The sequence below is a fragment of the Gavialis gangeticus genome, unplaced genomic scaffold (genome assembly GCF_001723915.1).
Source record: "Gavialis gangeticus isolate Ggan-Ray unplaced genomic scaffold, GavGan_comp1, whole genome shotgun sequence".
Taxonomy (NCBI): Eukaryota; Metazoa; Chordata; order Crocodylia; family Gavialidae; genus Gavialis; species Gavialis gangeticus.
This window is the reverse complement of record NW_017729029.1, coordinates 63,108,913-63,131,934: the sequence shown is the minus strand read 5'-3', so window position 1 is coordinate 63,131,934 and position 23,022 is coordinate 63,108,913. Positions and strand designations below refer to the sequence as shown.

At 42.1% G+C, this 23,022-nt stretch overlaps 1 protein-coding gene across 6 annotated transcripts in view; it reads right to left on the bottom strand.

The window, feature by feature from the left end:
- Window positions 1-23,022, bottom strand: part of GRIA2 (glutamate ionotropic receptor AMPA type subunit 2) — a 199,613-nt gene that overhangs the window by 109,739 nt on the left and 66,852 nt on the right. For all 6 annotated transcript variants that reach the window (XM_019521699.1, XM_019521700.1, XM_019521696.1 and 3 more), the window contains exon 2: window positions 7,774-8,013. In XM_019521699.1, coding sequence (XP_019377244.1) covers window positions 7,774-8,013 — 240 coding nt within the window. The remainder of the gene's footprint in view (window positions 1-7,773; window positions 8,014-23,022) is intronic.

Genomic DNA, 23,022 nt, shown 5'->3' with positions numbered 1-23,022 from the left:
CCCCTGCCCCAAGCACCCCACTCCCCCCATAATCAATCTTTGACCCCCCAAGAGCCCCTGGATTACTCCTTGTACCACATCATTGCACCCTCCACCCCAGAATCACTGCCCTGCTTCCAGATCAGCCAGAGAGCAGTAATGGTAGCAGTGGCTGGGGTTTCCCTCCCTGTCTGCTTCTTAGCTTTCTGCAGCCTGTGCCATGCCCATGCACCAGGATCCAGTCCCCACTGAACCCTGCAGTTTCTTGGCAGCTCCTTTCCTCCTGCCTCTCTCTCCCGCCCTCCCCACTTTCAACCACAGGACACGGCATGGCCTGGATCCAGGCACATAGAGTGATATGGGCTGCAGGGAGCCTGGGAGCAAGCAGGGAGGGGGAACGAACTGGTGCTGCTGCCATTACTCTCAGACTGATCATGGCAGTGATCAAGGGGGGAAGAAGGGGAGTATGATCCTCAGAGGTGAGGTATACAGGTGGTAGAGGACAGTGGGGGAAGAAAGGAGTAGCTTCTAGCTTAGATGTTCCAGTCTCCCTCTGCCCCTCCCTCTTCCCCACTCCACTTCTGCTCCCCCTTATCCGGTACCCCTGGCACCCCTTCCCTCCCTCCCCTCCCCAGCTGTCCACAGCTGTCAGTCCAGGACCATAAAGTGCTAGAAGTTACATAGTCTACCTGGGAGAAGTGCCTCCTGGGGTTAGGGTGGCCATCATAGAGGGCATTCCGGTTTTCTGCTACTCTATCCTCTATTGATACAAAACCCGATGCTGTGATGTCCTCTATTTTTCTCTTCAAGAGAAAAATAGAGGACATAAAGGCGTCTGGTTTTGTATCAATAGAGGATAAAAGATAACCTAACTGTCCTCTATGATGGCCACCCTACCTAGAGTAGTGGAAGACCACAAATTCATGGTTTTATTTCAGGTAAAGAGCCAGGAGTTAACTTCACACAAAATGCATAGGACAACTGAAAAAAAACCTCCCATGAAGTGGTACAGCTTTCAGATACCTAGCAGGCACTTAGCTTTTGTTAATGAGCCTGAATGTGAGATCATTCAAGTTTTAGGTGTTCTTAACCTGGTCTAACAGTAATGTGTAATTGCACCCTGGTGCTAGGAGTGGACCTTTTTAGCTCAGAGAATATATGCAACAGTAGCTGTGTGCAGCAGAAGATTCCAAACTAAAGCTATTTAAGAGGAAAAGGAAAGAGCTTTGTCTATTCCTGGTCAGGAGCCATAGCATAAGAGGACCAGAGTATGTTCTGCGGAATGGCAAGGACACCTAAAACCTCAAAAGAATTTTAAGAGGATACTTTTTTAAAGATGATTTATGCTGGTTGGGAATTTTAAGTGCCTCGATTCCTCGTAATCTTTTGAAGAGAAAGACTGAATGGAGGCAATTTCATAAATGTCTGATTGGCATTTTCCTTCAGTATTAGTAAGTTGGCTGCAAATTGAATCCTCTACCGCTGTCACCCTTCCCTCCACAATTAATCATAAACCTAGATGCTATCCGATGTGTATACAGACAATGCAAATAAGGCTATAGAAATACAAAAAGTCTGAAGCCCACATTATAATAAATCTGAGAACAAGTGCTGGACTAAGCAATAGGCTGATTCTGCAAGGGCTGAACATCCTCACCTCTGAATGACCGGAATGAGACGCGTGAGTGGTCAGCACCTTGCAAGATCAGTGCACTAAGGCACAGGAGCTGTAGTAGTAAAATGACTCTTCTGGAGTAATTCATCATACATTAATGGCTATTAGCTTTAACTGTTTCCATTTTATTACTGTTCTCTCCCAGGAGAATAAGTCTCTCTCATGCACTCTCTCTCCTCTCCCTCTTCCTCCAAAGAAAAGTTTAAAATAACATGCTGAATCATATATTCTTCTTTACACACATTTCACTGCTATTGGTTAAGTGTTGAGGTAAAGGTGTTTTGAGCTGCAAATTGGAAGCTACTTATTTAGGGTGTAGTTGTATTACCTTATTACCTATCTATACAACCAGCAGACATGCCACACTAGCTCTGCAAGGACTGAATCTGGAACTAGAAGCAGTGTAGCTGCATTTCGCTGCAGAGTTTGTTAGCTCAGGCACAGCACCCCATGAACACTGTTCTGCTTCTTCCAGTTCCAGAGGTGGAAGCCAACGTGAGTTCTCCAGGATTAAAGCATTACTCAGTGTGAGTGAGGATTGCAGATTCATGTCCCTAGAAATTTACAAATGTTGCCTATCAATTTCACCACTTGGATGCCTCAAAAATTAAAGCAAACAAAACTGGCAAAACCAAAGCTGCAAGATACAACTCTTTCACTTTATTATGTGCTTTCAGGTTCACTGCAGCTGACAGGAAGATGTATTGTAGACACAGATGATTTGAAGAATTTTCCTAAATAAGAATCAAATGCAGGGTAATGGCACACACAGCACAATGCTAGCTGATTGATGGAACATCAAATAAGCAACTTCCTAGTTGCCCTCTTTTAAAGACAAAGAATATCTGATTCTTATGTGAACTCAAAGAGGACCTGGAAGAGAACCAAGCCCAGGATTCAGCGCACTGGGTGACATCAAGTCTTCTTTAGGGGTTATATGGACTATCTAATATTGGGGCTTAAAACAGCAAAGGAAACCTAGCTGGAAGAGGTCTCTTGATTTTTATGATTAAAGCATTGAGACAATGGAATGTAGTAACATTGAAAGACAAATAAAGGCTAAGCTCACTCTATTTCATCATGAAATCTGGTTTAACATGGCAAAATATAATGCACTGTTAAAACTTCATGACATACTGCTAAATTTACCCTACATTTATTTAAAAGTAGGCAACATTTTTGACCAATAACTATAATGAAAAACAATTGTTTTGAAAGAAATTGAATTAGTTTAGATGGGAAGATAAATTATTTTGAAAATGATTAATAAGAAAAAAATAATTAGAATCTGTAGTCTTTTAAAGCCCTGGAGCCCTTTTAAGCCCTTTAAGCCCTGGTGCCAGTGATCAGGGAGCCAGTGAACAGGGGCTGCAAACAGAGTTAGCAGTTTGCAGGCAGTTCACAGGCTGGTTCAGTTCATGCCCCACCCTGCTTTTTTGAGGGGGATACCATTCAGCTTAGCATGAGGCAGCAGGAAAAAAAAGGACCCCCTCATGGCCAACAAGCAATAAACAGGTCAGCTTCCAGATGAGTTTGCTAGGGAAGGAGTGCTTAGAAGAAGAGCAGTATGAGAGAGAAGGCAAATTAAGAGACCCAGGGAAATGACTGGAGGATGTTGCTATGCCAGAGCCACTGCCACTTCTTGCCCCTGTGAGGTTTCTGTCCAGACAAGACCGCTCACCATTGGCACTTCCACCCAGGTCCAGGTGTAGTGCTGTGGGGACTGCAGCTTGCAGGTTCCTTCCAGTAATGGCCAGGTCAGGGAGTGCCTGTGGTGTGAGCAGTGCATTCTTGTGGTGTCTCTAAGGGAACAGGCAGGAAAACTACAGGAGGACATGGTGAGGCTCTGAAGCATCCCCTACCATGAGGAGCTCATTGATTCAATGCTGTAGGAGACCTCCAGGACTGTGGAGGAAGAAATGCCTGATGCAGTGCTAGAAAAGAGAGAGGATATGGACACCCAAGGGGGTGAAAGCTGCCAGCTTGTCAGTTCTGGCAGCAAACAGAGATATTCACCTGTAGTGGTTCATCTGGAGAACACATATGCAGCCCTAGCAGCAGAGAGGGAGGAGCATGTTCCATTGGTGGAAGATGAAAAGACAGGCCTCACCAAGGTGGGAAGGATCAAGATGACAGCCACCAAGAAGAAACAATGGGTGGTGGTGGTTGGAGACTACCTTCTGTGGGGGACAGAGGGAATCATCTTCTGACCTGATGTGTTATCTCAAGAAATCTGCTGCTTGCCTAGAGCCCAGATCCAAGATGTCACAGAGGGACTACTGAGGCTCATCTGGCCCTCATGCTGCTCATCCATGATACTGCCAGGAGAGACCCTGAGAGTATCAAAAGTGACTATAGGACTCTGGGTGCAAGGGTGAAGGGGTTTGAGGCTAAGATTGTGTCCTTGTCAATTGTTCTGGTCAAGGGAAAGGGCCTGGGAAAGAGCAGGTACATCTGGCAGATCAGCACCTGGCTGCACAGGTGGTGTCACCAGCAGGGATTTGTTTTCTTCAACCATGGGATGTTCTTCCAAGAATGGGGAGAGATGGGAAGAGATGGGATCCATCTGACGAAGACAGAGTAGAGTATCTTTGCAGACAGGCTTACTAACATAACAAGGAGGGCTTTAAATTAGGTTCACTGGGTGATGGAGACCAAAGCCATGGGGAAGTGTGTGACCAGGAGGAAGAGCAAGCAGGAGGGGGCAACAGGGAAGGTGTTCTCATACTTCCTGAGAAATCAGGGCAATCCCCTAGTTACCTCAGGTGCCTGTACACAAATTCACAGAGCCTGGAAAACAAGCAAGAAGAATTGGAAGCCCTTGCACAGTCCAGGAACTATGACATGATTGGAATGAGAGACTTGGTTGGATAGCTTGTGTGACTGGAGCATTGTCATGGAGGGGTACAAAGTGTTCAGAAAGGTCAGGCAAGGGAGAAGATGAGACATTGCACTTTATGTAAAAGAGCCATATGATAGCTCAGAGCTCCAGTATGAAACTGGAGATAGGCCTGTTGATGGTCTCTGGGTTAGTGCCAGAAGGGAGAGCAACAAGGACGATGTCATACTGGGGATCTTCTACAGACCACCAGACAAGGAGGAAGTGGTGGATGAGGCTTTCTTCAAACAGCTAGTGGGAGTTTCCCAATCACAGACCCTGGTTCTCATGGGGGACTTCAATCACCCTGACATCTCCTAGGAGGGCAATACAGCAGTGCACAAACAATCCAGGAAGTTTTTGAAGAGTGCTGGGGACAATTTTCTGGTGCAAGTGCTGGAGCAGCCAACTAAAGGCCATGCTATTCTTGACCTGCTTCTCACAAATAGGGAAGACTTGGTGGGGAATGTAGTAGTGGATGGCAACTTGGGTAGCAATGACCAAAGGATTATTGAGTTCAGAATCGTGAGGAAAGAAAGGATGGAGAGCAGCAGAGGAAGGACCCTGGACTTCAGAAAAGGAGACTTTGACTTGCTCAGGGAACTCATGGGCAGGATTCCCTGGGAAGCCAGACTGAGGGGAAGAGGAGTCCAGGAGAGCTGGCTTTACTTTAAAGAAGCCTTACTAAGAGTGCAGGAACAAACCATCCCAATGGAAATGCTTATAAGAAACTTGTACAAAGAATTAGGGAAGAATATAAGAGCATTTCATGGGCATGCAGGGATGAAGTCAGGAAGGCCAAAGCACAACTGGAGTTGCAGCTAGAAAGGGATGTGAAAGGTAACAAGAAGGGTTTCTACAAGTATGTTGGTAGCAAAAGGAGGATCAGGGAAAGGAGGATGTGGGTCCCTTACTGAATGGGAGAGGCAACCTTGTGATGGAGTTTGCAGAAAATGCTGAAATGTTCAATGCCGTTTTGCTTCCATCTTCACAGGCAAGGTCAGCTCCCAGACTACCGCACCAGGCAACACAGTTTGGGAAGGAGGTGAGAAGCCCTCAGTGATGAAAGAACAGGTTAGGGAAGTCCATGGAGCTGGATGGGATGCACCTGAGGGTGCTGAGGGAGTTGGCTGATGTGCTTGCAGAGCCACTGGCCGTTATCTTTGAAAACTCCTGGTGATCAGGAGAGGTCCTAGATGATTAGAAAAGGGCAAACATAGTGACCTTATTTAAGAAAAGGAAAAAGGAGGATCCAAGAAACTATAGACCAGTCAGCCTCACCTCAGTCCCTGGAAAAGTCATGGAGCAGATCCTAAAGGAATCCATTTCTAAGCATTTGGTGGAGAAGAAGGTGATTAGAAACAGTCAGCGTGGATTCACCAGGGGCACATCATGCTTGACCAACCTGATTGCCATCTATGATGAGATGAATGGCTCTGTGAATCTGGGGAGACTGGTGGATGTGGTATACCTTGATTTTACCAAAACTTTTGATGTGGTATCCCACAACATTGTTGCAGGCAAGCTAAGGAAGTATGGGCTTGATTAATAGACTGTAAGGTGGATAGAAAACTGGCAGAGTATCAGGCTTAGACAGTAGTAATCAATGGCTCGAGGTCTAGTTGGCAGCTGGTATGAAGTGGAGTGCCCCAGCAGCCAGTCCTGGAGCTGATTTTGTTCAATGTCTTCATCAACCACTTGGAAGATGGCATAGAGTGAACCCTTAGCATGTTTGCAGATGACAGCAAGCTGTGGGGAGTAGTAGATATGCTGGAGGGTAGAGCTAGGATTCAGAGAGAAATCGACAAATTGGAGGATTGGGTCAAAAGGAAGCTCATGTGGTTCAACAAGGACAAGTGCAAAGTCCTGCACTTAGGATGAGACAATCCCATGCACCAGTACAGGCAGGGGTCTAGGTGGATAGGCAGCAGCTCTGCAGAAAAGGACATGAGGATTACAGTGAGAAGAGATGGATGTGACTGAACTACTTTATTGTAGTGCTTGAATTTGGATGTGCTCTTCAGTAGAAAAATATATATTTGAAGTTTGCTTTTGAGTCTGTAACTTTCAGGTTAAGTACACGCAGTCAAAAAGCCCAAGGCTGAATTGATTCAGTCTTTGCAGGTTAGTCTAAACTGCAGAGATTAAGTTGAGAAGCAATTGGACACACATTTACTTTTGATTCAGGAAATACAGCCACATGCCTGCAATGGCTCAGCCCAGAAGCCGGGGGCACTAAAGCACATAGCCAGCACGTGTGTGTTTACTTCCTCTTCCTGCTGCCCCTGAGGTCTCTGGAATTTGCAGTACAGAATCACAACAGCAGGACTCTGGAGGGTTGCTCATCACTTCCTCTTCCTGCTGCCAGGTACCTCTGGGATTTGTAGTCCACAGTCACAGCCACCAGTAATTTTCAGTAAGTTTAGTAGCAGGGCAGCTCTGTACTTGGGGGAAGGTGGGTTTAATCCCCCTGCCTGGCCCCAGAACCCACCCAGGGTTTTCCTTGTTGAGGGGGCAGTCCCTGCCACCCCTCACCCCCACCCTTTCTCTGCTGGAGCAGACAGCCCAGCAGAGGGCTGCAAAGCATGCTGGGATGCTGGGGGACACTGATTTAACTTGAACCAGGAAGGGGTCTTGGACAGAAGTTTCATAAACCAGTTTGACTCAAATTATTTAAGTCTGATTTAAACCTGCATTCAACCAGGGTTATCTTAAACCAGTTTCAGTCATTTTGAAACTGGTTTATATGCACTGAGCTTCTGTTCTGTTACAGATTTAAACCAGTTTCTGATGACTTAACTGGTTTATGTGTAACATCTGTCCCTAGCCCAAATAACTGGCAGGTGGCTCAAAATCTGAGTGTGGGAATTTATGAATGCTCTAAATTAAAGAGTGAGACACAGAGATGCTAAAAATGTGAAGATGTATTTTCCCCTCTACAATATATCTATTTTTAAAGAGCCTTTTTATGGGAACAATTTTCCAAAGACATATTTTATCTTCCATCTATGCTTATCAGTGCACATCCTTAATTCTTTAACTTATATTGGAATTATCTCATTCTCGATTAAGCTCCTTTTCACTTTGACTACATACAACAATTAGATAAGCTTCTTTTCCTCAGAAATGATATTTAATTTTTCAAAAGGATGCTCCTTGTTTGCCTTGTAATACTGCCTGAGCATTTTGGTAATGTAAGTATAGCAAAAAATTATACCGATAAGTTTCTACTGTACCTTACCTCTGTCACTGTCATATAAATATGCAAACTTGTTCCACTGATAGTATTCAATCAAACTAAGAAGAGCTCCCTTGAGGTCGGGTCTCATCTGAATGACAAATGGGTGTGTTCCATCTGTTGGGAAACTTGGAGTTATGAAGGAGACGTGCAGAGTCCCACAAAATGAGGTTATGGTATTTACAGACTTCTTGTCATAGAATCCAAAAATAGCAAAGACTCCTCTTGAAAACTGGGAGCAGACTAGAAGAAAGAGAAATAAAGCGAGATCAAATACTAAGAAACAAATTTTATTTGCAAAAGTTCTGAAATCTATTACCTGTTTATTTTGTAAAAATATTCATACTCACATGCTCTTATTAAGGGGTGATATCAATTCTTTATTAGAAAAAATAATCAGCATAATTAATTACTAACTAAAAGTTAGTAATGCATGCCAAATATTAACTTCAACACCAGACATTAAGTTTATGCACATGAAAGAATGAATTCAGAAAGAAAACTAAAGAATAGATTATCTGTAGTTCCTTTTGTACTGAAAGAATACTGCCTAAGCCAAAAAAAAAGCCAGGTGGAATTATTTCTTTAAAATATTTCTTCATCCTCTGAGCATAATGCAATAATCATCACTACTAACTTTTTATTCAGTTGAAAATAATATAACTTGGGGACAAGGTGACTTGAAATTTTTGTGAGATATTTAAATGAGTGAATATTCCATTTCAACTGTTTGAAGTTAAAACAAACAGTGAATACACATAAATGAAGGGAAGAGATAATGCACTAAATATCTCTGAGTTCTGGCTTTTGTTTAATTAAATGTTTAATATCAGTTTTTTATGACTCAGCAAAAGCAGGTCCTTCTGGATGACACTTGAGGTCACATAGCAGAAAAAATAATCTCTTGGGTTTAAATAACATGCTGATTATTCAGTTTTTATCACCACCACAGACAATTCAAGGCAATGACAATGCTGATCACTGCAGCCTGGATAAAACATCTATTTCCTTTCAGTCATTCTAATCATTGACACTAAAAACATAGCATGTTCAGAATGCTTAGAAGAATTCATATTTCTGTTTACTAAAACTGGGAGAGAAAAAGAACAAATTAGTTAAAATATTCAATCTGTTCCTACTCTGACCCATTTCTCTCCTGAGTTCTTCTTGATATACTAGTCTTCTTAGACCTGAAATAATAGGCAAGTCCCACAAGCAAAAATGCACATTAATTCTGATTACCATCTCCTCAAAGCCAGACACCAAGACCTGCTGTCTCAGTTTCCCTAAGTAAATCTGGAATATAACAAAGTACAATTTTCCCAAATATTTATTATACCAATAACCAACCATATGTTAGATCATATATATAAGAATAAAATTAAGGGCGAGATCATTTTGAACCTTGTTTCTCAGATTTTGTCTAATATTATTCCAACTTCTCTTTTTAATTTACCTGTTATTTAATGTAATGTATATTGAGCAACACATAGTACTCAATATCCTCTTTTTCAGTTGATTTCTATTTTAGCCCTTTGTTAAGCCCAGTACCCATTGTTACCATAAGTCTATTTCTTATACTATGAAGTATCTATTGTACTGACCACAACCAAAAAGTCTAAGCACTAAGTGAAATCCTGGCCCCCTCAGTCAATGACAAGCATTCACTGATCTCTATGTAACCAGTATTTTACCAAAAGTATAAAGATTTCATTAGTGGCAAAAAATAAATAAAATAAAAAAATTAATTGAAGAAAGATATCAAAAACTCTTTTTAAATGTCTTTCTTTGAAAGGATGATTTATTAGAGCTAAAAGCAAATCTAGAAGGGAACTCCTTGTACCTGTGTTTTATATATATAAGGAGTGAGAAGGAGTGGAGCAGTCAGTGTTCCCCTTGCCTTCCCCAGATTGGGATCACCCCAACCTGTGTAAGGCATGGAGAACAGGGCAGAAGGGGAGGCTGCAGGCTGCACACCTGTACTGTTCCCTCTCCCAGAAGGATATCTCCTCATGGTAATTTCTCAGAAATTTCTACTGCTAGAAATGAATGCCTGTTCAAGACCATAAATGGACTGGAAAACCTATTTAAAGGTTAAATTCATATGTCCAGTAGGACTGTGCAAAGCTTCGGTCGCTCATTCAATTCAGTGGTGATTAGGTCCAATTCGGTGACTGGATCTCTGAATCTGAACTGAATCAGGACACCCTTTAATCTCTCTGAATTGAATTGGAACACCTTGAATTGATTTGGAGCGATTTGGAGAGTTTTGATGATTCAGACGTACACACAGCTTTAAATGTTTTTCTACATACTTCAACATACCAGGCAGCTCATGAATGCTGAGATGCTGGGGTGGATGAAGCATCTCACGGGAGCGCGGGAGGGGTGCAGTCTCCAGTGCACTCGGCGGCAGACCTGGAAGTGGACCAAAAGCACTTCTGGTCCACTTCTGGGTCCGCCACAGAACACGCAAGTGACCCTTCCTCTGCCACCAGCTTGGCAACTGGTGCCTCCTGGGTCTGGGGGGCACCCAGGGTCCCCCTCAGCTGATCACTGAGCCAGAGAAGTGCGGGGGGGGGCTGAGATCTCGGCATTGGACCCGAAGTACTTCCGGTCCACTTCCAGGTCCATTGCCAAGCACGCAGGCCTCCCCTCCCCCAGCACTCCTGTGGTATGCTCCATCTGCCCCACCATCTCAGTGTTCATGAGCCATGCCTGGCACCTCAAGGTATGTAGAAAAAACATTTAAAGCTGTGTTTGTGGCCGAATCACTCATTCTCTGTATAACTTCAAACGTTAAATTATGTAGTCCAGTCACAATGCAAGATTCCATTTTGAAGCTGCACTACATTTTAGGAACAATTAGTCTTACAGCTGTATACAAAAATAACCCAATTCTATGGTACTTGCATGTATAAAAGTCTGTTAAAGATCAGTGGTAGGTCACCCGTGGAATGCCAGCAAGAGACACATTTACAAGAAGCTTCTAGACTTGTCATAAAGGCAAATGCCCTTGTAGATTCCGGGGCATTTGGCCTCCTGGGAATAGGTGAGAAGAAATATGAAAAGGTGCTTCCAAATATTTAAAAAAAAACCCATACCAGTGGATAATGTAAAAATTGTAATTCTTTTTGGCAGCATTCCCACTCTACAAAACTGTACACTGACACTGCTATTGCTGGAGGGCATTATTTTTATAATGGTGACTCACAAGCTGTTCACTGTTATTAGGTTAAAAAAAATCATGATGATTAGGATTCTCAAACCATTCTAATATGAACGATCTATTTTACTAAAGACCTTATATGTTACTGCCTGGGTTCATTTCTTTCAAGCTGTTCTTATTTTCAAGTATTTCTCTTCTGTGTATACTGTTCTATTTTACTAGAAAATGGTCTAACTAATAAAATGAGGGACAGCGTACAATAGATTCATTTTACAGTAACATTTGTGGAATGTAGGTTTTTACAATAACAGCAAAGGTTTAATCGCAAGACAAAAGATAAAAACACTAAAAGGTGCAAAAAAAAGAATCCCAGTAAGTTTATAACATTCAAGAACTAAGCATTTTCATCTTTGAGCCATTCCTGTTCTACTCATATAACCAGGCTGACATTCATATTGCTCCTTGTTTTTCCACAACTGTAAAAACCTGTCTCTTCCTTTCCAGTCCAAAGGTTAAAATCCCACTCTGAAGCAGCAAAACATTTATGCATTATATAAGTCAGTGGAGTTTTAAAATACATCCCCAAAGGTAAACACAAAGTTAAATGCTTTGTCAAAACAAGACCTAAAACACTTGCTCATATCCTTATTATTTTTTGCCATCACAACTGTAACCACTTTGTCTAGGGCATCTTGTTAATACATCATCCTTGTCCATTCTATTCAAACCACAACAGCCAAAATTATCTTCCTTCACATTCAATCAAGCCATGAGAGTCCCCACTTTATTAAAACCTTTTATTAAAGTTTTCCAATTTTTTTCTGTACTGAGTTTCAATTTATTGTCAAATCTCAGTAAAATCTCAGTAAAACTTTCTCATCTCTCACTCTCTACCTTAAAATAATTTCCTACTGCACGAACTTTACTCTGCCAGTTAAATGGTACATTTTCTGTGTAGAAACTGTTTATTACTTTGCCAGTCCTCTGTGCAGAAAGTATGCTGTCCCTCCCTATGCTTTTTATGCTCACAAATTCAGTACATTCTTTTATTATTTTAATTGGTATTTTTCAAACAGGTTGATTTGCAAAACCATATATTTATGTTTAATTATAATAAAGATATCTAAAATAAACACATCTACCTCTACATTTATAAGTGATCTATGGATGTAGATCTCTTTCTAATTTATTTCTTCAGAAAGGTATTAAACACAAAATATGTTAATTCTCATTTAAATACGGGAACATACTTAAGTATTTGCTGAATCAATGCTTTAGAGAAATTTATGAACACTGTTTTTCTTTCACCTTCATACTTGTTTAGATCTAATATCACTAGATAAAAGTATAAAGCAACAACTCCTATCATTAGTGATACAATGTAAATGAAATACGTTAAATATGCAGTCTATTACATTTACTTCAAACATGAATCCTGCCCTTGAAACAGCTACTTTCAAAGAGTCATTGCACACACAGAACATAAATGTTAAAATTCAGAATATAAAATCATTAAAAAAGTGAATATTTTTTACTAGATAAAATTGTCTCAATTTGGAGACAGTTGAAGTTTGTTTTGCTAAGGACGGAATAAATTAATAAATAGAGGCATACTTTGGGTTAGAAATGGTTGCCTCTAAGTACATACTTTGGGCAGATTTCTAATAACATCTTTCTAAACTAAGATTTTCTTCTACCGTACGAGTTATATATCCAGATATCATTTAGAGCCAATGTAGTTATACTTACACTCTATTACCAAATAGTCAATGAAGTTACCATAGTAGCTACTTAGTAATGTCTGTGTATACTGCTGTATATATTGTGCTTTTTTTTTTCAAAATACCCAAACATTTTTTGGACGATCCACTTTTTGTTCTGAAAGCTTGGTGTCTCCCCAAACATTGATATTATGCCTATTTGCACAAAATCCCAAAAGCTAATTTTTAGCTTGAAAAAAATTGCCTGTTAATGCTTATGTTTTGATTACCATAAGTATTAATCTATTCAGGTCTCAGTTTAGCTTTTCATGCTAACTAACTCATACCTGTGTGTGTAGGTATGTGTTTATGCCTATGGCACTGATTGCCAGTTGAATCTGAGTCAATTCCAAGATTAGCATAGGGAAATATATTTTCAGAGCACATTGTTTAATCACATCCAATACAGTAATCATTCTCTGATTTCTAAAGAAAAGAAAACATGGCACAAGAGTAAGGAAACAGCCAAGCAGAACCTCTGTAAAAAAGGACAAGAAGATACAGGGAAATGCACGTTGGGCTGAAAAACTGATAGATGAAAAGGAAGCTGCCAGGAAATGAGAGACAAAAATTGAATACCCAGTTGGTAATTTCAACAATCACTCAGCTTCTGTAATAGGCCAAGTTGAAAACAAATCATCATTAGAAGAGAATTATAAACAACAACATACTGAACAAAAGTAGTAAAGAAACAGCAAGAGCTACAGCTGCCAAAAGAACTTCCAAATGATTAAAGCTACGTTAGAAAAATATTGTGAGAACAAAGGACCAGTATGGAGTGTTTTCAAAAGATATCAGCTAAACCTCACTATAGCACACCTTATGCAGAATGTAGGACATTTTTATAATATTTTCATAAGTTTTGATTGTTTCTTTGTGTGACTCAGTTTACTCACTCAGGCTGCATGATAACCTTCAAGAGTAATGGAACAGTTTCTTTGTCAGAACAGGGAAACAAAACACAAGATGCTTGTGTCATATAAGTTCTGAAGCCCTATGAATTTATTATCACGAACCATCAAGGAAACATCAGGGATTGAATGGAATAATGGGTCTTGAATGGAATGGAATGGAATGGAACACAGTGGTCTTTTCAAGAGATAAGGATGAATTGAATGGAACCGGGAGAAGGAGAGTTCTTCAAACATGTCTGCTGGTTTATACCTCAATAAATAATAATGTCCCAATCACTCAGTGCTAGTTATGCTACTGCTGGCATTGTTGGGCACATCTACAAGTGCATTAATGTGCTTTACTTAATGCACATTAAATTTAGTACCTCCAGGGACCTATGCATGAGCACAAGGCTTCTCCAATGCACTGGAATTCCAGAATATCAGAGCAGACTTAATTAACTGCAATTGTCATGCTCCAGCTTCCCCCTGTGTCTCATGTATCAGCCTCCCTGCACTTAAAAAAGGTGGTGGGGGCACTTAAACTAAAGTTCATCAAATGAGCTATAGTTCAAGCACCCCGTCACCATTTTTAAGCACACAGATGCTGATACAGGAGATGTGGTGACACTTGAATTAGAGTGGCTCTTGGAGCCACTCTAATTAAAGCGTCGCTCCCCCTCCCCAACCCCAGAGCATGTATAAAAGTGCCCTCCATTGTGAGATACTAAGAAAATGCATATTAGCTTTAATGTGCATTAACTAAAGTCTTAAAGTATATTAACTAAAAAGCACGGTTCTCAGTGATGCTTAATGCACATTAGCCTATTTTAATATGCATTATCTAAATAGCATGGGTTTTTTAGTGACACTTTTATCTGCATTAAAATGGGTTGTGCATTAAAGCGCATGCATAGATGCATCCTCTGTAATTATTACAGGTTGCATTACTACTTTCCAATAAGGGCAACCCTCAATAGTTAATCTAACTTGGCCTAACTGTGGGGACCATGGAAATAAAAAAGGACGCTGCAACTCCAAGACTCAGTGTTGGAGTTGAAGGGGCTAAGTGGCTTATCTTATAAACAAGCTAAGCTTGAGGATGGCTTTCAATGGTAGAGAGAGGCAGTAGTTAGTGGTGTTAATCTGAAAACAGGCAGAAGGCAAGGTAGATTTTCACCTCATAGACTAACTAAATCAGGGATGAATAAGCTTTCGTAAGCAGCAGTTACTTCAGATACATCTCAGATTTACTTAGTCTACAAAGTGCAAATCTATTCTGCCTTTTTCAAAGGGACTTCAATAAAAACCAAATAGTTCTGTGAAACCCTCATCAAAGTAGAAAAGTGAACCATACAGCAGTGGCAGTTTAGGGTCTAAAGATGCCATAGTTCAGATAAGCAATACCTGGAAACAGGGAAAAGATTACTATGTGACTGGTATTGCCAACTCCCCAAAATAACCCAAACACATTAATTACACCCTCCAAAATCATACTATTGTCTTTAAAAAAGTGAGTTTTTTAAATAATAGGTTTTAAATTATTTTTAGTTGTTTTCTGGGGTTAATTAGCCTGGGCAGAGTGCCACACTCGTGTAGCTATGATACTCCTGGGGTAGCAAACAAACCAACCCAAATATGGCTGCATGAAACCGAATTGTACTAGTTAGTAGGGCTGTGTGAAATTTCACTGAGTGTCTCGCTTTGAAGCTATTTTGATTCATTTTTAGCTCAAAACCGTGAAACTGAAATAAAACAAAAGGCTTTGAAACAGCTTTGAAATGAAACAAGGTCATTTGAAACATTTTGAAAGTTCAGTAACATTTCTGGTTTCAAAACCAGGTGCCTGTCCCAGGTGGCGGCAGCAGTCTCCTGTCATCTGACGCACACATCTGGGGGCGCACACCCCTGGGAGGGCTGCAGGGCTGTGCTGAACTCCTCCCAGGGGTGTGAGCCCCTGAATCTGCATGCTGGATGAAAGGAGGCAGCCGCTGCTGCCTAGGACCAGTGGCAGCAGCAGTCTTCCCTTGTATTGGCCATGGGCTGCTCCCAGCACCAGTTCCAGGTGGCAGAGGCAGCATCCTCTAATCTGGGGCACAGATCTGGGGGCTGGCACCCCCAAGAAGGGCTGCCAGGCTGTGCCAGACTCCTCCCAGTGGTGCAAGCCCCTGGACCTACATGCCAGATGAGAGGAGGCTACTGCTGCCACCTGGGACTGGCAGCAGAAGCAATCTTCCCTGGTGCTGGACACAGGCCATGCCCAGCAGTGGTCCCAGGTGCCAGAGGCAGCTTCCTCCAGGAGGCACCCATAGCAGGAGTCCAGTATAGCCCTGCAGCTCTCTCAGGGGTGTAGGCCCTTGGATCTCCATGCCAGATGAGAGGAAGCTGCCGCTGCTGGCAAGTGTCAGGAGTTATGCTTTGAACAGTTTGAGGTGCAGTGTCCCAGAAACCGCTTCACCTACCTCCTTGAAATTTGGCAGGTTTCATGCCCTCAGAAGAGGCTACTATCCCTGTAATTTTCATCCAAATCAGGCAAGAAATGACAATGTTTGGGCATTTTCATGATTCCCCATTATAGTCCATGGGCAAAACATCAAAAAAATGTCAAAACAGCAAAACAGTGTCAATTAAATGAAACGAGACAGTGCTTCAAAATGAAACAAAATGACAAAATGAAATACTGTCACTTTGAAACAGTGAAATGGATACCAAAATGAAATAGTGGTGTTTCACAGAGCCCTACTAGTTAGACACACTCTTATATTTTGAAATGAGAGCTGAAATAATTACAAAGTTGACTGAATCCAGTAGTCAAAAAAAAAAAAAAGACCCATCCCCATCCAACCAAATATCATGGGTCTTGGGATAAAATTACCAGATCTGGAAACACTAAATATATGCTTAATAAGGGGAATAAATTCATACTGGATCATGACTCATTTATACTAAGGCTTACATTAGATTTCAAGGTTAATTTATACCCTCTAAGTGGTGTAAAGAAGCCACTAAAAACCAAGCTCCTCACTATTTCTCAACTCACAGGTTTTTGCAGTCATCTTGCACATACCAGAGATGCTAAAATGGGCAAGAAGCTTAGCATTATTCCCTTAAAAACATGCTTGAGAACTTGACCTTTAAAACTGATGTCAACTATAGCAACACAATGCCAAAATATCAACAAAAAAAAACTCCAAAGCCGAACAAAATCATAAGAAGTAGCCATCATATAATCTACCTAAACAACATTTTATTATTTATGATTATGTCAAATTGACATCCTAAGACTTAAATTCTGGGAAGTGAAATGGGCTTGAAAAAGACAGTGGTAATGAGTATCAAAAAAAGAACACTGAAGGACAATGCCATATTGACTCAAATCCAAGACAAGGTTTTTCCCCCCTCTATCAACAAGGAGAAAAACAACCTCATCTTGAGTTTGAGTATCAGCTCTCTGGCTCTACCTTTGGCCCTGAATTCAGTCCATGGCCAGAGCCAGAGCTTCTGGGGCTGCTTCCACTGCTTCTTGGAGCCAGCAGGTGAGTGTGGTTCAGGGGCTAACGCTAGGGTCCAGGATGGGTGGCAGCATGGGTTGGGGATTGGCAGAGGAGGCAGCACAGTTCAGGGATTCAGTTGAGGATCAGACAGGGGATGGTGCAGCAGTGTGAATCAGGGAATAGAGCAACAATGCACTTCTACCCCATCCCCTGATCAGTGCTATTGCCCAATCAGCAGCACAAGTCAAGAGATGGGGCAGCAGCACACTGAGGAGTAGGACAGCAGCGTGGGTCAGGGGATAGGGAAGCAGTGCAAGCTGCTACCTCATCTCCCAATGTGCTGTTTCCCCATCCCCTGACCTCCACTGCTGTCAGTCAGAAACTCAAATTAGAGGATGTGGTAGCAGTGCCGCAGGGGATAGGTCAGCAGTGGCTGTGTAGGTTTGGGCGGGGGGTGGGGCAACAGTGAGGGTTGTGGATTGGGTGCAAGGACAGGAAATGGGGTGCAAGGAAAGGAAATGGGGGCATAGGTGGGAGGCCAAGTGATTAAAGAACAAGGTGTGAGGGGCCTCCCCCCATGGTTGGGGAAAAATTGAAAATGAACCTCCAATAATTGGATCCTTGACATGGAGAATTGTAAGAAATGTATAATTGTCCATGTCCAGAATCCAATTATTGTGGGGTCATTTAAAATGTGAAGTTGTTTTAGATTCAGGTAAACACAGTAGTTATAATGAAAACAATGGAAATGTCAGGTATAGAAGTGAATAACATATGAGGGTTAGAGTCAAATAACATACATAAGTGATAACTAAAAGAGCCAATAAAATGTTAGGCATCATGAAGCATAAAAAGTTTGACATCATTAAGAAAGGAATTGAAAATAGAGAACATATTCTTGCCATTACGCTAATCAATAGTACACCCACATGTTGAATAATGGACATGTCTACATGTGCAAATAATCTGGAAGCAGTTTACTCTACAGGAAATTACAGTAAACTCTCCAGGGCATATGTCTACACAGGCTGGGATGCGGGAGCAGACTTGCTGCTCACAGTACCGGCCTCCTTCAGCAGCCAGGGGGGAGCTCTAGCCCTGGGGGGTTGCTAGCCCAGGGGCTGGCAGGGAGCATGGAGCCAAGAGACAGTCCCCCATGAGCTCCCTGCTGCCAAGGTAGGCTCCACCACTGGAGCTAGGGAAGGAACAATGTTCCCTTACCCCAGCAGCACAGAACTCCCAGCCCCAACTCTGATCCATGATCATGATCATGGAGCCAGGGATGGGAGATCTGTATCTCCCAGCTCTAGCTCTGTGTTTGTGGGGCCTGAGCTGGGAGATCCTTATTTCTCATTTCTGGCCCCATGATCACAGAGTCGACACTGGAAGAGAATCTCCCAGCGCTGGCTTTGTGGCTATGGGGCTTGGACTGAGAGATAAGGATCTCCTAGCCTCTGCTCCATGATCATGAAGGGCTAGGAGGTCCCTTCTGCCAGGGCAGGGGGAGATTGTCCCTGCCTGGGCTCTGGTTGTGCCCCAGCAGCAGGCAGCTCCTGAGGGCAGGAAGCAATCTTCTGACCCCTGCTGCCCAGCTGATTGGGAGCACATTTGCTCCGTCAGGCATCAACAAGTGTGATACTGCGCAGTAAGTAACAGAGAGTTAATTTGCTAATTGCATTTGCAGGTAGCAAATTTACTTGTGATTAGAGCCAATTACTCCACGGCAAATGTCTGCACATGTAGATGGTGATGCTTACGGTACAGTAATTAGCTCTAATCTCTAGTAAAGCAGCTCATGTAGATGCGCCCACTGTGTACAGTTCTGGTGTCTGCATCTCAAAAAGGATGTAGTAAAAGGAACAGAGAAAGGCAAGCAAAATGATCAGGGGTATGGAGCAGGTGCCATAGCAGGACAGACTAAAAAGGTTAGGACTCTTCAGTTTGGAAAGAAAAAGGCAGAAGGGGGATATGGTAGAGGTCTATAAAATCATGAAAGGCATGGACAAGGTGAACAGGGAGTCCAAAAATACTAGAACTAGGGGTGCTCACTGAAATCAATAAGAGGCAGGTTTTAAACTAACAAGAAAAAGCATTTTTAATGTAACTTAAGGAATTCTTTGCCACACAAGGTGGTAGTAGCTGATAACTGAGCCAGGTTCAAAAAGGGACTAGACAAATTCATGGATGATATAGATCTATTAATAGCCTTTGAACAGAATGGTTGGAAATGTTTCCTTTGGCATTTCTAAACCAATAATGGTGGAAGCCAGGGACGATAATAGAGGGCAGATCACTCGAGATATATACAATGCTTTTCCTCTAAAGCATCCATCCATTCCTGGAGAGAGGATGCAGGGCTAGATGGATATGGCACTTATTTTCTTAAGGCAATTTAAAATATATGAGTACTCTCATATGGGTGTTCTATCCTTCTCTTTCAAATAATATAGTGATGTAATCCCATGGGATGCAAACAAGATCAGTCAGTTTTGAAATATGTTCTATTTAAATTTTTGCATGATGGCTGTGAAGCCATCTCTCCCCAAGAAACAAAGCTTAAATTGTGTGGTAGGGTTCTGTATAGAAGACATTATTGGTGGTAAAACAACTAAAGATGCATCTGTATTTCCTGTGACATAGATAGTATGTAGGGTTGCAGCAGGCAACTTCTGGCCCATAAGATTTGCAATTAAGTGGCTGTATTGGCTTTTATATATCATGCATACAAACAGAACAAAGGTACTGTAGCCAGTGTCCAGAACTGGAGATATAATTCTGAGAGACTGTAGTCCACAAATTCATCTTGGAACAGGGCTGGGTAAAGTGGACATTTTAATCAGCACGTAACATTTTATCTTGATAAAAGAAACTAAGTGTTGGTATTGCAGATTTTAAGCAAGTGAAAGAAAGGTTTTATAAACTATAGGCAGACAAGGTTCTTTGGGTGAATCTGGTATCAGATGTACCCAAAGAACCTTGTCTGCCTATGTTCTTAAACCAACACAGCTACAACCTACATTCATAAACTATATGCACCTACAACAGTTTAATGATAATATGCGACAGCTTATTACTAAAACTGCTGTAATGAGAATGGAAAATAAATAAATTTTTAAAATGGCTTATAAAAACATCTTATTAATTGATTAGAATTCAATATTATTAGAATTAAAGCCCTTTGGGCCGGGGGCTGGACTCAATGATCTTCCGAGGTCCCTTCCAGCCCTAATGTCTATGAAGTCTATGAAATCTATGAAAGATAAATTTACCTTCTTACTTCTTAAGTGCGTGCTTTAAAAATATTTTTGTTATTAGGCCAAAAACAAAATCAAGCACTAAGAATATCTGGTGAATAAATCATGCTGAAGAACGATATAATTTGTAATAATAAATTAAAATCTTGAAAAAAAAAATCTCATCAAGAAATTCTAAACTATTTTATAGAGTTGTCAAGTTACCACTATGCCTGCAGTCTCAGATTGCTAAAACAGTTGTGGAAACAAAGCTCTCTGAACCAAAGCTCTTTGAATAGCGAAAGTACAACACATCCAGATATTGAATACATCTACATAACTGACACAAACTAATAGATGTTGAACCAGATTTTCCTTCCCACTTTTTTGAAACTTCAGTTCACATAAAACAAAGCGCATCTATTTAAGTTTTTGAGACTGTTTGATACCATTTATGAGGGCCATGTTATACTTTAATTTCAGGTTGTCACCTGTAGCTCTTAACCCCTGGATAGTCCACATATTAACACCTGAAACTAGTTTTAAGCACACTTTAAGCAGTTTAAAGTTATGCCACTCCAGAGCAGGTTTCTCTCTGATCCAGGCTACCCAGCTTGTGTTCCATTAATGTGTGGCCACTCCCAACAGATGAGCCAATCAAGTGGCAGTCCTCCAGCATTCCAAGATGCAGTGTTCCCTCTCCCTCCCTCCTGTTCTTTGTGGACAAACTTTCCACTCCCTGAACTCTACTGCTGAAGGGGTGATTCTGGCACCAAACCAACTCCCCCTCAACTCCATGCAAACAACCTGCAGAGCTCATGCCTTCTAGCCAGGTCACAGAGCATGGACAAGGTAGTGAGATCCCACAGGAGTGGGACCTAGGGATGGTGTGTGGGGAAAGATAGGGATCTGGATTAGGTCCCTATGTGCTGGGGCTTCCTTCCAGGGGAAGGAGCAGTAGCTCACCCAAACACACATTCCTTCATTGCTCCCACCTCCCAGCTATCCCAGAAAGCATGACCAGCACCGCCCACAGCCCAATCCCAAAACCCAATTCATTAAAACATGAGACTTTTTCTTTAATTTACTTAATATTTAGTTCTTTTAAAATTCTTTATCTTCTTTTTATTTTTATCCTTCAGTGGCTGACTTGTTTCATTTCATCATCTTTCCTCTACCCCCATTTCCTGTCCATTTCATTACCCACTATGACACTATGATCCCATTAACTCCTTGCTCCCCAGCTTCATGTTTCTTTGCCACCCCAAACCCATCTCTCATACCTTCCCCCACCCTGAAGAAGAGCAATTGAAGCCAGTCCTGGCTTTCCGACTCTGTAGTGGCAACCCACAGCTGTGCAGGTACGGGACTGTCAGAGCATCTCATATAGACACACCCCATGAGGATAAGAGCAGCCTGAAGTAGTATTTGGGTCAAATGGAATTTATGTTTTTATGAATGTCAGTGAGAGCTCAGCATAAAAATATTTCTTTTGGGTCAAATTCTCAGTGGGTATAACTCAACAAAGTTAATATTAAAGTTAATGGACCTATGGTGATTTACTCCGAATGAAAATATCTCCCTGCATTTTTAACATACCCATTTTTACAAACTCTTACAGCCAGCTTAAATATACTGTATTTAACAGAAGGTTTATCATTTCCCATTTCACCTCATTTAGTGCTGCTAAAAGCAACCTCTTTTCTGTATTTCAGGAAACCAGCTATATTAGGAAGTGCCTTAGGAATAATCACAGAGGGAAGAAACTCATTGCCGACTGCAAATTCTGGGTAGAAACAGGATTTAATTTATGAAAACAGTTTCCCCCTCCTGCAGCCTTGGGACCATTAGTGTGCAGTGTGCAGCAGTTTAAACTGTAGAATATACCTCAAGCACAACTTAGAAAGAACCAGCCTACACTGCTATTTTCCAAACAGCATGGCAGAACGGTACATGTGACCTAACATACTTCTGCTGGGTCACAAAAAAAAGCATTATTTTGACCAAAAGTAAAATTTTTAGATGTGTTAGTTTCAGGGAAGCTTCTCAGACAAGAGGCCACCAGAAGCAAATTTTATAGACATAATATAGGGTAGGCCTGTGCAAAGCAGCAAGTATTCGCCTTGGATTCAGATTCAACCTATTCAGAGGGACAGTGATTTGATTCGGACATTTGAATCACTGTCCCAACTGAATCTGGTGAAGTCAGATCCTAAGATTTGGTGCTGCTTTGGAGATTCAGCCATTGACTAAACAGACAGCAGTCCTCACCATGGTGGACACAGCTCCCTCCAGCTCGTAAGTCTGTTGTGGTTGGCAGAGGGGGAAGAAAAAGGGTGTGGGGGAGGGAGAGATTGGGGCTAGGTCTGGGAAAAGTGCTTAGCTGGGGTGGGGGAGCGGGACTTAGGGAGGGGGGCAGGGGCTATGCCCTGTTGCTGCTTGCCCAGCCAGGATGGGGGGGGGCGCAATGCAGGTGCAGCTTGTTCTGGGTGGAAGTGGGCAAGAGGCAGCAGGGCATAGCCCCTGCTCCCAGTGCTGCCATGCCTGCATCCCAATGCCCTCCCCCACCCTGGCTGGACAGCTTGTCCCAGCCCCAGCCCCAATCCGTCCCTGCTGTGGGAGTGTTGATCTGCCCCCCCCCACCCCCTTCCCTCCCCCCTCTGCTCACCACAGCAGACTTACCAGCTGAAGGCAGCTTTGTCC